Source organism: Fukomys damarensis, unplaced genomic scaffold, assembly GCF_012274545.1.
Source record: "Fukomys damarensis isolate Sample0158 unplaced genomic scaffold, DMR_v1.0_HiC HiC_scaffold_31, whole genome shotgun sequence".
NCBI classification, from domain to species: domain Eukaryota; kingdom Metazoa; phylum Chordata; class Mammalia; order Rodentia; family Bathyergidae; genus Fukomys; species Fukomys damarensis.
The window spans coordinates 16,996,637-17,010,696 of record NW_022900943.1 but is presented as its reverse complement, the minus strand read 5'-3'; the positions used below and the strand labels follow the sequence as shown (position 1 = coordinate 17,010,696).

The 14,060-nt window shown below is 41.8% G+C and overlaps 1 protein-coding gene across 2 annotated transcripts in view; it reads right to left on the bottom strand.

Annotated features, from left to right (window-relative positions):
• Positions 1 to 14,060, bottom strand: part of Pgm5 (phosphoglucomutase 5) — a 174,610-nt gene that overhangs the window by 23,030 nt on the left and 137,520 nt on the right. For both annotated transcript variants that reach the window (XM_010605863.3, XM_010605865.3), the window contains exon 10: positions 11,653 to 11,787. In XM_010605863.3, coding sequence (XP_010604165.1) covers positions 11,653 to 11,787 — 135 coding nt within the window. The remainder of the gene's footprint in view (positions 1 to 11,652; positions 11,788 to 14,060) is intronic.

Sequence of the window (14,060 nt, the reverse complement as noted above, 5' to 3'; positions counted from 1 at the left end):
GGGGGGGGGGGGGGGGTGTCCCTGAGACGTTAATAGGAGAGGAAAAGACAGGTGAATTCTATTAGAAAACTGGTTGTTAGTCTGAGCATTTTCTATCCTCATGTGAGCAGAAACTGGTCTACAATGTTATCAGTAAAAATCAGAGCACATCAGGAATAATGATGTTAATGACAACTAACATTTATTGAGTATTACGGAGCCAGATGCTGGGCAAAACTCTTTCTGTGAACAATACGATTTAATCATTACAACAATCCTATAAAACAAAAAGTATTTCTACTTCCACTTGACTGATGGAGTCATTGAAGTTAGAAAAATTAAGTTGCCCAAGATCACAGAACTGGGAAATGGCAGAACTAAGGCACAACACCAAGATATGTGACACCAAAGCACAGGCTTCGGACAGAGGGCACTGATCCACCCTTGATGGTATGTGAAAAAGCAGTATCGTACTGTGGTGCTCCGCCCAATTTTAGCAACCTGAAAAACTGACAGTGGTTTTATCTTGTTCCCTCTCTGTGGTAACTACGCCTGCTTCTTCTTATGCACTGACACTGTGAAGGGATGCCTCTTCTAGGGTTAGATCATCCTCAAAATAACAAACAACCCACCTGGAAGGGCATTTTTATGCAAGTCAAACATGGACTGGGTTTCTGTATTCCTGTCCTAACTGCCTCAAGGCCAGGTTCCAGGCAATCAGGGACTATCCCTATGCTCCATAGTTTACCGAAATTATTCAAAGCAGCCCATCCTAAATCTGCCTACCTTGCCGTGCTGCACCTCTCCCAAAGAAGCCACAACTAAGGCTTTGGCTTTGCTCTTGACCCCTCTGCCTCTTGGCTGACCCTGGGGCTTCTTCTGTGGTCTGGTACAGCACATCAGGCCTCTTTCTCTGAGGAACTGTCAGCCACAAACTCCCTTTTCAGCGACAGCCATCTCCCTTTCTGTTGGCCTCACCTTACACGAATAACATTAAAATCTACATTTTGAGCCACTCACTCTCACGGCCTCATCTACCTTTCATCTCTGAATCACAAAGTACAGCAGTTACAGCCCCAATCAACCAGAATGTCCCATGATGACTTCTACCAACAAAAATGCTCAGAAATGAGATCCAGAAAGGAATATAATACTAGCATTTCATAAGCTTTTTAATTGCTTTTCCTCCTGCCCAAGGCCTAAGCAGTCTGGTATGGAAATGCATTTCTCCTGGAGTTTGTCGTATCTCCCAGCATTCCAGTGAGGCAAAGGAAAAGATGGGAACTCCCTCACCTAACATCGTAAATGGAGTCTTTAGTCTAGGGCAGGGGCATCAGACTTCAACCAACAGTAGACAGAGGAGCTAAGACTGCCACATTCCTCACCTCAGCCCGGATCCCTGTCCCCCACACGAATGAAGCAGCACTGTGGTGAGGAGCCCCAGAGGCTGGCTGACTGCACATGCTAGCTCAGGGCTTTCTTCTGAAGGTCACAGCCAGCATCCAGGTTTACCGTCCGTATTTGTTTGCTAAGATCCACTCTTGCTTATAAGTAAAGCAAATGCTTTGCTGTCCACCCAAGCAGGGCACTGCTTCAAAGAAAGCCTGAATTACCACTAGTCCGTGAGACTCAAGGCACAGAAACTTGGTTGTGCTGTGCATCTGGGCTGGAACAAAAAAGCGTAAGGGGAAAGCCAGATTTTGCTGGGCACAGCTCGTCAGACCCATTCATGTGGCAAGAGGAGTTAAGACCAGTGACCTTCTGTACTTCTGTGACCCATGCAAATTCATCCATGCCACATTTTCAGCCTGAGTAAACAAGACCCCGCAAGATGGAGATTTGTGGGCATCGGCAGCACCAAGTTAACCAACAGCTGGTTAAGCAAGTTCCAGACACAGCAAACCACAGGCTCCAAGATTTAAAAAAAATTTTTTGTAAGAATTTGATATTTAATATTTTAGAAAATCAGAATATCATCATAAATAAAAAACACTGTCAGCTCTTCTTGCATGTATTTATTTTTTAATTTTATTTATCTTTTTTTTTTTTGGTACCAGGGATCGGCCACTGAACCGCTGAGCTAAATCCCCGGCCCTCCTTACATTTATTTTTAAAGCTAATTTTTAAAAATTTGAATCGCATATCTGAAAGTAGAAAAGGAAGTGTAATTTTTGTCAAAGCTCAGGTTTTTCTTTTGGTACCAGGGACTGAGCTCGGGACCTTGAGCTTGCAAGGAAGGCGGCGGAACCACTGAGCTAAATCTCCAGCTCCTCAGAGTTTCTAAACCTTAACCTAAACTTGTCCCAAAGGCTGGATCAGAGTACAGCTTTTAGCTCTTCATCAGTGTTCTGGGATTTAGCCACTAGGTCTGTGGGCCAAGTTGGCCATGCCGAGGTATTTTTACAAGATGCGGAGGAAAGGTCTCTTCTGTGTACACTGCCATCAAAGGGAATCTGAGACCGTCGGTCTGTGGGACCCACACACGTGACAGTTTGTAGAAGCATCACACTTGCCTGCAAGTCCCCCACGGTGCGTAGCGTGGGAAGACAGGGCCTGGAAGGGAGTTCTGGTCACAATGACTGACTGAGGAAAAGCCTCACTGCCGTCAGAACTCTCATCAGCCCCTGGGAAACTTCCGCCACCTTCCCTGCCCAGGGGAGTTTCTCACACATCACGCCAGAACCGTTCTCAGCTGGAAGGCAAGCAGTGCAGTGATGGCACAGAAAGAGTCCAGATCTCAATATCCTGGGGAGCAGAAGTAGGACAACAGGCTCGGAGCGTTTTCTTCCAGGAAGTAATTTCCATAGGTTAAAAAGTTGTACATCTTTGCTTTTTTCCCAAATTTAATTCTGCTCTGAGCGACTTGTAGAAACACAACTGGGCCAAGTTCTTTTCTACACCACTAGAGGGAAATCTAACCCCTCTGATGAGAATCTGTTTCTCTTCTTTCTAAAAACATACAGTAACAAAATCAAAATTTTAACACTGAAAATACTTTGAGACATTATCTTGCTCGGTCCTTTACAGCTTTTTCAATATTTAAAAATTACTCAAATCTACATAGTCAGAAATTAGAAAAGCAGAAACCAGCTTGGTTAACTGGGCAGAAGCATCCACAATTGAAAATCCATCTTAACGTCCATCTGAATCCATTCCAGTGCAGCTTGAGTTTATTTCCTCAAATTACATATTCATTAGCTATGGAGAGCAGCTGGTCATCCTTTTCTGCCTCATATTATTTTTTAAATTCCCGAAGATCTCCAGGTCACACCTCTTTTCCAAGAAGAACGAGCCAGCTCCTTAACTTGCCCATAGGCTTTATAGCCCAAGTCTTTCTCCACATGTTTCTTTTCTAACTCTCTGGGCATTGCTCCACCTTCCCTCTATAGTTCAAACTTTCAGCAATACAGACTAAACTCTAAGGAGGAAACGGAGAGGAAATACTTGCTCATGGTTTTTCTTGCATGGCTATTAAGAAAGCCATGTGCAGGTTTTTTTGTTTTAAATAAAAGAATGTTTTTGATACATATTTACCTAGTACGATTCCAAAATCATACTCTCCCATGCATACACGCAGATGTATATATACACATATACATGCACATTTTCATTGTCATGAAAATTGACCATGTAAATCTCCAAATATGTGTCACTTTTTTTGAGGCCATACTGGGGAATGAATGAAGGACCTCAAATGTGCTACACAATTTTCTACCACCGAGCTACATCCCTAGCCTTTTACATTTTTAAAATTTTGAAACAGGGTCTTACTAATTTGTCCAGACTGACCTTGAATTTGCAATCCTCCTGCCTCAGCCTCCCAAGTAGCTAGGATTACAAGCATGTACCACCATGCCCAGCTTTCACACATCACTTTTGAACTCTATTATGTCTCCATCTCTTTCATAGCATGTATATTATTTCAATTTCTAAGTCTAAGTCCAAGTTTTTGGCCAATCACTTCAGATCCCTTATTAGCTATACAAAATAACCAATATAAATGATTCTTTTAATAACACTTTTAAAGCCTATTCATCGCCATTTCAACTTAAGGAAGAGAAAAATGTCATTTGCCCATCATCTTAAGTGTGGGGTAATAAAAAAATCTATTTCATTTTTGTTCCCAGATCCCGACACAGATCTCCTGAAACTCTTGGAATTTCCTGAGTGATAAGAATGTTTGTTATTCATATTTCAACCATACCTGACTGCATGCTAATAAAGTGATTTTTGGTATGTGCTTAAACAGCTTCCCACTGGGGCTGGCTGCTGAAGGAACCACTCAGGAAGAGTTCTGGAACTTACACCTCCTGACTTCCAGGGAAAAGGGCTGGAAAGTGAATCCAATAACCAAGGCCAATGATTTCACCGATCATATTCATGTAATAAAAACTCCATTAAAAAAACCAAACATTGAGGCTTGGGGTGCTTTTGGGTTGGTGAAGGAGTGCTGTGTCCCAGAAGGTCACGGCGCCTCACACTTTTCCCCCAGCTTTGCCCCATATGTCTCTTCCATATGACTGTTTCTGAGTGACTCCTCTATAATAAGCCAGTAACGCCTTCTCTGCGTTCTGCTGAGTCATTCTAGTGAGTCACTGTGCCTGCAGGGGAGTGTCTCTCGGGAATTCCTGAGTCTGCACAGAGATGTGGGTAGCCTGAGGGCCTCGTGTGGAGTTGGCCCCCAAAGTAGGGACAGTCTGTGGGCTGAGTTCTCATCCTGTGGGGTCTGAATGCACTCCAGACAGTGTCAGAATTAACCTGACCTGAAATGGACTGAATCCACTGGGCTGAATTGAATTGCTGGGCATCCAGTCGAAATCAGAGACTTACAGAATTGCTTGCTGTGAGAAGAAAAAAACTTAATAATAACAATGACCTAAGGTTCCTGGTCCTTAGGGCACAGCTAAGAAGAAATCCTCTCTTCTCCAGACCTTAAGGATTAGCGTGGACAACGTGGGTTTTACTGCAGGACTTATTTGACCCTCCAATCTAGAAGTTACCACCGGGACTATGAATGAAATAATAGATTTGTACAGCAAAGTATCCAGAAGGGAGCCTGGTACATAGTAGATACTTTCAAAACAATTTATTTTATTCAATCCCTCCACGAAAGGAGGAAGTCCAGTGACAGTGCCAAGGCTCACATTGAGTACGGAATATTTCAGGTTTCTGTGTGATATTATCAGTCTGGGACTTTGCAAAGCAACTAATAGTCACCATTTCATTAATTTGATAAAATTTCATTAGGCATTTGCCATATATCAGGTGCTATTTTGTGCACTGGTGATAATGGTGGCCAGAATTGACAAAGTCCTAGCCTCCTGACACTTACACTACTTATACAGACAAACAACAAACTAAATCAACAATTGACCATACATGTGAGGCAGGGATGAATGCTACAGAAAAGAGTGAAACAGGGCCAAGGGACAAGAAGCACGTGGGTGCGAGGGCTCTTGTATAACAGGTGGTCAGGGAAGCCCTAGCTTGCTGAGAAATAGGGGGAAAGACTTTCAGCGGTCAGAAGGAAAAGCATTCCAGGCAGAGGGGACAGCTACTGCAAACGCCATGAGGCAGAATGTTCTTGGCATGCTCACACTCACAGCACAAAGCATGGCGTGGAGAGAGAAATAGAAAGAGGTCAGCGGGCAAGGGGGTCATGTCTAGCAGAGTGTCCAAGGCCATGGAAAGGGTTTTGTCTCTTCTGCGAAGGAGGCAGTGGGAAAAGTTAGAAGATATTAACAGAGCAGTGAGGGTTTCTGACATATTTTAGAAGAATCACTCTGATTGCTGTGCAGAAAAATGGTGGGGTGGGTAAGGGGCAAGTGTGGTGGGAAGGAGACAGCTAAGAGGTTGCTGCAGAAATACAAAATACAGAGCAATGTTTCAGTCCAGGCCTGAGGTGGTGGAGGCGATGAGACAGGGTCAGATTCTGGATGTGTTCTGAAAGTCATGTGGATGGGATTTATGTTGGAGGTGGGAGATGAGAAGGAGAACGTTGTCAAAGACAAATCACACAGTTATATGGCTGGACCAGTTGGAAGAGCAGAACCGGCATTTGCTAAGGTACAGAAGATGTTGAAAGAAAGTACTTGTTAGTTCTTGTTTTATTTTGTTTGGGGAGACTAACAGGAGTGCCATTTTGCATGTGTGGAGTCTGTGATACACATCAGTAGAGTATCGAACGGGCAGTGGAGATCCAAGTCTAGAGGACAGAGGCCTATGCATAAAGGTACTAAGAACAGGTGTTGTTCTCCCTAGTTTTAAAGAAAAGATCTCTACAGTGACAATTATAGTACCCCAAAAGGGAGACTGAAGAAGATATCAGAAAATGGGCATATGTCCTCTGCTCCTGGATAATCAGAAGCAATATGGTTAAAATGGCCATACTTCTGGAACTGACATACAGATTTAATGAAATCTCACTCAAAATTCCAATAACATTCCTTACAGAACTGGAGAAAGCAATTCTAAAATTCATATGGAACAAGAAGAGACCTAGAATAGCAAAAGCAATTATAGGCAACAAGGGAAAGGCACGGGACATCACAATCCTGAACCTCAAGTTAAGTTATACTACAAGGCTAAGTGATAAAAATAGCATGGTATTGGCAAAAAAACAGACTCGTGGATCTAGGGAACAGAATAGAAGATCCAGAAACAACTCCATGCATACTCAGCTATGTTATCTTTGACAAAGGGGCTAAATCCCCTCACTGGAGGAAAGATAAACTCTTTAACAAGTGGTTTTAGAAAAACTGACTTTCCACATGCCAAAGGTTGGACCTAGACCCATATCTCTCATCATGCACTAAACTAATATCAAAATGGGTCAAAGATCCAAACATTAGAACAGAAACAATCTGCTGGAAGATCAAATAGGCAAAACTCTTGAAGACATAGGTACAGGTAAAGACTCTCTGAACAAAACCCTGATGGTACAAGAAAGAGTACCAAGAATCAAAAAATGGGACCACAACAAATTGAAAAGCTTCTGCACAACAAAGGAAACCACTAAGAGAGCGAAAAGATAACCTAAAGAATGGGAAAGAATTTTTGCCAGCTACTCCTCAAAGGAGTACTATCTAGAATATATAAAGAACCAAAAGAAATGATCTCCCAAATTTATAGACTCAATTAAAAAACAGCTATCTGAAATGAACTGATACTTCTTAGAAGAAACACAAATAGTCAATTAATACATGAAAAAATATTCAACATCTCTGCCATTTGCAGAGTGTAAATTAATACAACACTAAGAGTCCATCTCACTCCAGAAAGAATGACTCCCATCAAGAAGTCAACCAATAACAAATCCTGGCAAGACTGTGAGGAGAAAGGAACCCTTCATTGTTGGTGGGCATATAAACGGATACAACCACTATGGAAATCACTAGGGAAATTCCTCAAAAAACTAAAAGTAGAAATACTATTTGACTCAGCTATTCCCCTTTTAAATATCTTCCCAAAAGAGTTAAAGACATACCACAGTGATGTGTGCATACCCTTGTTTACAGAAGCACAATTAATAATAGCTAAATCTTGGAAACAACCTGTTTGTCCATCAACAGATGAATGGACTTTTTTAAGTGTGGTATTTATACACAATGGAATACTACTCTGCCATAAAGAAGGATAAACTTGAGTCATCTATAGGAAAATGGAGGCACCTTGAGACCATCATGTTAAGTGAAGTAATTCAGACACACAAGCTTAAGCCTCGCATAAGTTCTCTTAGGTGAACAATTTCATAAGTATAAAGTACTAAAAGAAGACAGATGATAGGAAAAAGAATTTTTTTAAATATTGTAATCCGGGGCAGACAATGTATCTAAAAGTGTACCTTGACTTAGTACAATTTGTTACATGTTTTATACATTCTTTGACCTATTAGTTTGGTCTTCAATCTGTATATAACTTTATAATGTCTTTTATTTTTTTGGTACCAGGGATTAAACTTAGGTCCTTGCACTTGCAAGTACAATGTCTTATAAGATAAACAAATAACTTTCAGGCTTGAAAAATAAAAGGAAGAAGGAGGGAAGGGGGAAGGGAACTGAAATGTGTTACGTGCACGTACTGAATCCCTACCATGATTGTAATCATCATGCTCTATAAACGTGTACTAATAAAAGTGAAGACACAACGCCCTGCTGCTTGGTCCTCACAGTTCACCCACCTCCCTGGGAACAGAGTGTTGCTCTTGGACCCGCAGAATAAGGGCCTGGCAGCTTGTTAGAAACGCAGAACTACTGGCTCTCCTCAAACCTACAGAAGAATCCCGTATCAACAGAATTCCCAGATGACCAGTAGGTAATTAAAGTTGGATAACACATAGTCTAATTAGAATCATTTGGGAAGCTTTTTAAAGCTACAAATCCCACCTCAGAACAACTAAAGTAGAATCTCTGGGAGTGGGGTGTAGGCCTGGGTATTTCCACAGGGCTATGATGTGCAGTCTTGACTGGGAACCCCTGATGTCACCCCTTTAACTCCTGTCCTGCACCCTCTTTCTCAGAAACCCATCTCTGAAGAGATGTGCAGTTCTGCAACTGGTCAACGGTAACTAGAGTAATCGCATCTCCTGGCTGACTGAGGAGAGTCTCAGAGTAAGTATTAATGCCACCCCCTTTCACTCTCCAAAGTATTTTGGTTTAGACAAATTGTCTGTTCTCTCCACATAGAAAGTGGCCCTATAATCTATTTCTGGATTGCAAAGTCCTAGGAACATGTAGAACAAAATGACAGATGGTCTTTGGTTTGACCGATGAGTCAAATGTAGAGGGCCTTCTGGTGCTTAATATTAATCCTTAAAGTTTTCTAGGTACAGCTTATCAGAAACATATAAATTCCTCAGTTGCAAGGCAGGCTGGGGAGAGGCAGGTGCTTTTCAAGGAGTGGGATGGTAAGGGATATGATTTTATTTTACAATAAAAGTACCAAAGCCAAGGGTAGATTGGCCCCAAGCTGATCATCAGTCTGTAATTATCCTAGTCCTTAACAAAACTCTGGGACTTCTGTTGTTCATTAGCTACTCCACCCATGGCTCAGAGGGATGAGCAAAACAGTGACGAAAATATTAATTGAGTGGCCCTACTACTAAATTTGGTGGGAAGGAAAATGGGAACAATCATACTGTTGTGGTTACCTGTAAATTTAAACCTTTCTGGCTCATCCCTTTTTCCAAATTATTACCAGCTGGTTTGAGAGCTCACTGAAGGCCTACTGCTTGCCAGTAAAATAAAAGTAATCTTGTATTTTTAAAACTCATGTAATCTTCCAGCAATTGGCCTTTGGACGCTTCCTTCCTGACTTGCTAGGACACAGAGGGAGGACAAGAGAAACACCTTATTTCCCAAGGGTCCTCCCCACAAGCCCTTCTTCCTCTTGAAACAAATTCATAGGTAAATATGGACAGAATACTTTAGAAAATGTAGGTAAAAAACTACATGGTGCAAATGGGAACAAGTGGCACTACCACTTCTAAAAAGGGACACCAACGGAAAATCTACAAGTAGGGTTAGAGATTCATGCACATACTGATTATAACACAAATTTTCCTAGTTGAATCACTAGGAAAGTTATGAACACTTTCACAAGGCAACCAGTGTAAATGTTCAAAGCATGTGTTCACATCTGTTTAAAATGTCTGAAACAGAACATGCCAAGTCGAATGGTCAGATTCCGATAAGCCAGTCGAAAGGAAACCCTGTCCTTGCAAAATAATGGGAATGTAGATCGTTACTTAATTAGGGTAGGTAAAACATTAAAAACTACATAATGATTTGGAATAAGATCATCGCTGGAATCTGCAGATTAGAAGGTTACTTTAACGTCTAAGTGTGTACTTATGCATGGTAGTATTCTTTGCTTCCTGGTAAGAGCTACAAATAAGAACAAGATGAAAATCTAGAAGTTCTACCTGCAGCTCAGAAAGCAACACAAGCTGGTCTTTCCCTATTAGGCCCTGTATCACTAATAACACCAGCAGTTTCAGAGTATGCTTATCTTTAAACCCTGTTAACAATTAACCAAAGACTTCTCCTTCCAGAGCACTTGGAAGGCAGAAGCACAGGTGGTCCTGAAAAGACACATTTACAAAGGGCTACAATATGCTCCAGTGTGAAGGGCCTAAGAAGAGCTGAGCAGTAATTAACAAAGGTAAGATTGTTCAATGCTCTTCCCTCCCCATACATATATAATGGAGGGTTTTTTTTTTTCACAGATTCTTTAGAGCCTGTGCTACATATCTGAGATGCACCTAGGTTCTGGGTCTGGTAAAACTCTTACTTATGATTAGGGAGAGGGAATATTAGCAATCAGAAGAATAGTATCAATGAAGGGATTCCCCAACCTCTCAAACTGGTACATTACTCCAACAAGATGGAAAAGATGCAGCAATGAGAACTAAAATAAACACGATTTATCCCTTCTTCACCCACACAACCTTCTAACAGCCGGCAGATGGAGGTTTTTTACTTCAAAGAAAGCCTTTAAGAAAATACCAACGGACCACATCCGAGAGTCCGAGAGACAGAAAGAGTCTGTGTATCGAACAGTTTTCAAACATGCCTAAAGGTATGGACTCAGACCAGGAAGGAAGACAAATAAAAACAAGCAAGTATCATAACCACTTACCTTCCGCAAATAGGGAAAAGAATGTGGATGAAAAGAGCCTCAGCTCAGAGTGAGTCGGAGCCAGGGAGTCCAGAAATATCGTTCCTCACCCTGTACGTAGGCTTCCAGACCTTGCTTTACTCTCCCTTCCCAACATGGAACACAGGATGGAGGTTTATTTGGAGAGAGAGGGTAAGCCCCTACTTCTGATTTGGTACTATGCTGAGTGAAATCCACTCACTCAAGACCATGGCCCCATCCCCTGCATGCAAAGTCTGTGATGGTGACAGGAAGGGCCAATGGCTGCTGTGTGTGCTGCTCACTCAATCTCCTGGAGCCCCCAAGTACAGCCCTGAGGCCTTTGCTTTTCCACTGGGACCATCTTACTCCAGACACCCACTGTGCTGATAGTGATAGGGTCAGGGGCAATAATCAGATGTAATTAGTGCCACCTTCTTCAAAAAAGGAAACTATGAAAAGCAAACAACTTACAAAGAAAACTTTGGGGTCTCATTCCATCCAGGGCAAGCTATAGCTGGAAATTTTGAACAACTCTACAATGAGGAGTAGATTACTTTGTATCTTTTTTAAAGAGAAGTGTTGCAGATGTTTTAGCCAAAAGAATCATACCACGGAGGACCAGGAAAAACCCAGAATGAAATAAAGATGGAGGAGACAGGAGCATCCAGCAATATAGCAAAATATGCCTAACATTAGGATGGGGTCTTTGTGGTATTAATATTGTCTGCAGCTTCAATGACTATGGGAGTAGGGAGGCTTGTGGTTAATTTAGTTACTGTTGCAACAATCTCAGAGGAAACCCAGAATCACATCTGTATTAGGTTGAGGTTCAACTAGAGGTTTTTCAAACACCTGGAGATTCATAATGCTAGTTGGAACTCGCCACAGAGAGTAGAAGGAAATTTTTCTATCTCAAACAGTAAGCTTGCCTTTACCCAAAGCTATCAATACAAATTTTTGCTAAAGGCCCACTGGAGCTCCTCAGTATTCCCAGAGTGATGGGACGATAGGCCCAAGATCCCAGCTGCTTTGTACCTGTGGCTCCTGGTCATGACCACTGGGATCCCTTTCGTAGCTCTCTGCATACAGCCTGATGGTGGCCCGCACTCCACTGGAGGAACTGAGCCGGAAGATGAGTCGTGACGCATCCGAGAAAATGATCCTCAGGCCCTGAGTCAGAAAACATCCAAAATGGATCCATGAGCAAATGAATATACAGGTAACAATAACTACTCCTGTTGTGGAAATCAGCATGGATCTATGATCTAAAACCATCAAGTCAGGACAGTTTATGGACACTCATCCAATTAGGACAGTACGGTAAGCCTAAAAGCTACGTGAGGTTACCCATGCGTCTCTTTATTCTATTTATGTTTCTTTGTGGTTAATACGGCAGAGGATTTGGAGTAAAACTATTAACAGATGCTCAAGTTTCCTTGATCTGGTGATGTAGGAATCAAAAAGAAGCAGAGGCAACAAGGATAGGGTCATATATAAGAAATGTTCCGAGGGTCAAAGTTCATCACTTAAAAGTCTTCTAAATATAACAGGTAGGCAATTCAGCTATTACAGCAAAAAATTACCCATTTAAAGGTTAAGATCACCCCCATTTAATGTGAGACTTTGTCACCCTTCTCCATCGTTCCCACAATCATCTGGTAGCAACAGAATCCTACAACAAAATGCTCAGGACAGGAAACTCAGCCAGGCCCTGAGGATTACTGAGTATCTCCTCATTCTCCTGGCTCTCTCCTGCTTTAGATATTTCTTCTAAACAACTTATCCTTGAAACTTCTCTGGCCTACAATCCTGCTTGTGAAGAACAAGCAATGATTAAGTTGATACTATACGTGCTGCATAAATTTGACTGCTAATGCTTTACTCCAAACCCTGTCTGATGATATCTGATGGGGAAAGGGACATGATGATTCCATCTCAATGGTTTTCTGCTTTTCTACGTTTTATAGACACATTTTGTTCTAATTCCCCCCCAAAAAACCTTTAGTTTCTTTTAGAGTGGTTCAATAAAAGCAAAAGGGAGCCAGCTCCCTTACTGGCAACCAGTTACTCTGGCTGCCTAGGCAAACAGGATGATGCTACCTAGGATTCATTAACTGAACAAATCTTTTAGAATGGCCCCTACAGATTAGGTACTGAGCTAAGCCCTGGCTATGTGCAGACAAGGACACTGTATATGCCCTCCATACACCTGGAATAGTCTCTTAGGATCACCAAATTACCAGAACCCATTTTCTTAATTACCTTGTGCTGTCAGAGAAATAGTCAACACAGTTACAAATGTAATTGTGCAAAAGAACTAATTACCTACTACCATCCAAAAACATCACATACTAAATTGTGTTCAAAATGACAAAAAAACCCAACAAACCTACAATTCTGCTCACAGCAATGATTTTACAAACTTTTGAGGCTACTGTTGATGTTTAAGCTGACATGCCTATTGTCACTACACAAAGGACCCTTGACTTACAAACTTAATCAGTTCCTGAGGGCTGGCTGTACTTATGTCAGTACAGCTGAGATCTGGATGTTTACCTGGGAACACGCTATAGATAACAAGAGGCAGATGAATCTTCCATTAACCCAATTAACTCAAGTGGTTCGTATGTCAGGACAGTCATAACTTGAGGCTCCACGGTGTATGAGACATGTCAATATGTAACTCATTCTATGGCTGAGGCCCCAACACACCCGCTGTTGCAGATTCCAAATCACTCGGGGCAACCTCTTCTGATGACCTTGTGGATTCAGCCCTTTAAGGCAGCATTTATTACACAAACTCCTAGCTCCGTTTGCAGCCAGAATTTAAGAATAAAACATCAACATTTTTATGGGCTCATAACTAGGCTTTTTTAAAACAATGAAATAATGCTATCTGTTCCCTAAGGGTAGCCATAATATCTTTAGTTACATGCTGCACTCCTGTGTAGATTATGAGAGTCGACATTGGATAGGCACAAACATTTTGCAACTTGAAAAGATAAAAGAGTGAATACCACAGATCAGTGTACTGAAAATAGTCCAGTATCTCCTCTGTTTCCTAGAAAACCAACTACGAAAACTTAATTGAGAATCCAAGTTGCTTAGGAGACTACCAAAGGTGATGAACATCACAACTCTCCTTCTCTACAGGGAATGCAAAATTTTTTGGACACGTCACATCCCAGCTTTGCGCTGCAACGATCTCAGGTTCACATCTGCTCAGTACCACTATGAGGTCTGAACAGTTTTATTGCACTGCTTTGGGAGCTGGGTGTTTCTTCAAGAAGCCGAACAAATTTGCAACCCAGACATGACCCGGGTTCCTTCCAGCATGAATCATCACCCACTATCAATTAAGCCATGTGGCCAAAGTCACCACTGACCAAGACCTGCCAAGTTTCTAACTTCTTCGATTTTAACAAAATACCAATTGGTTTACC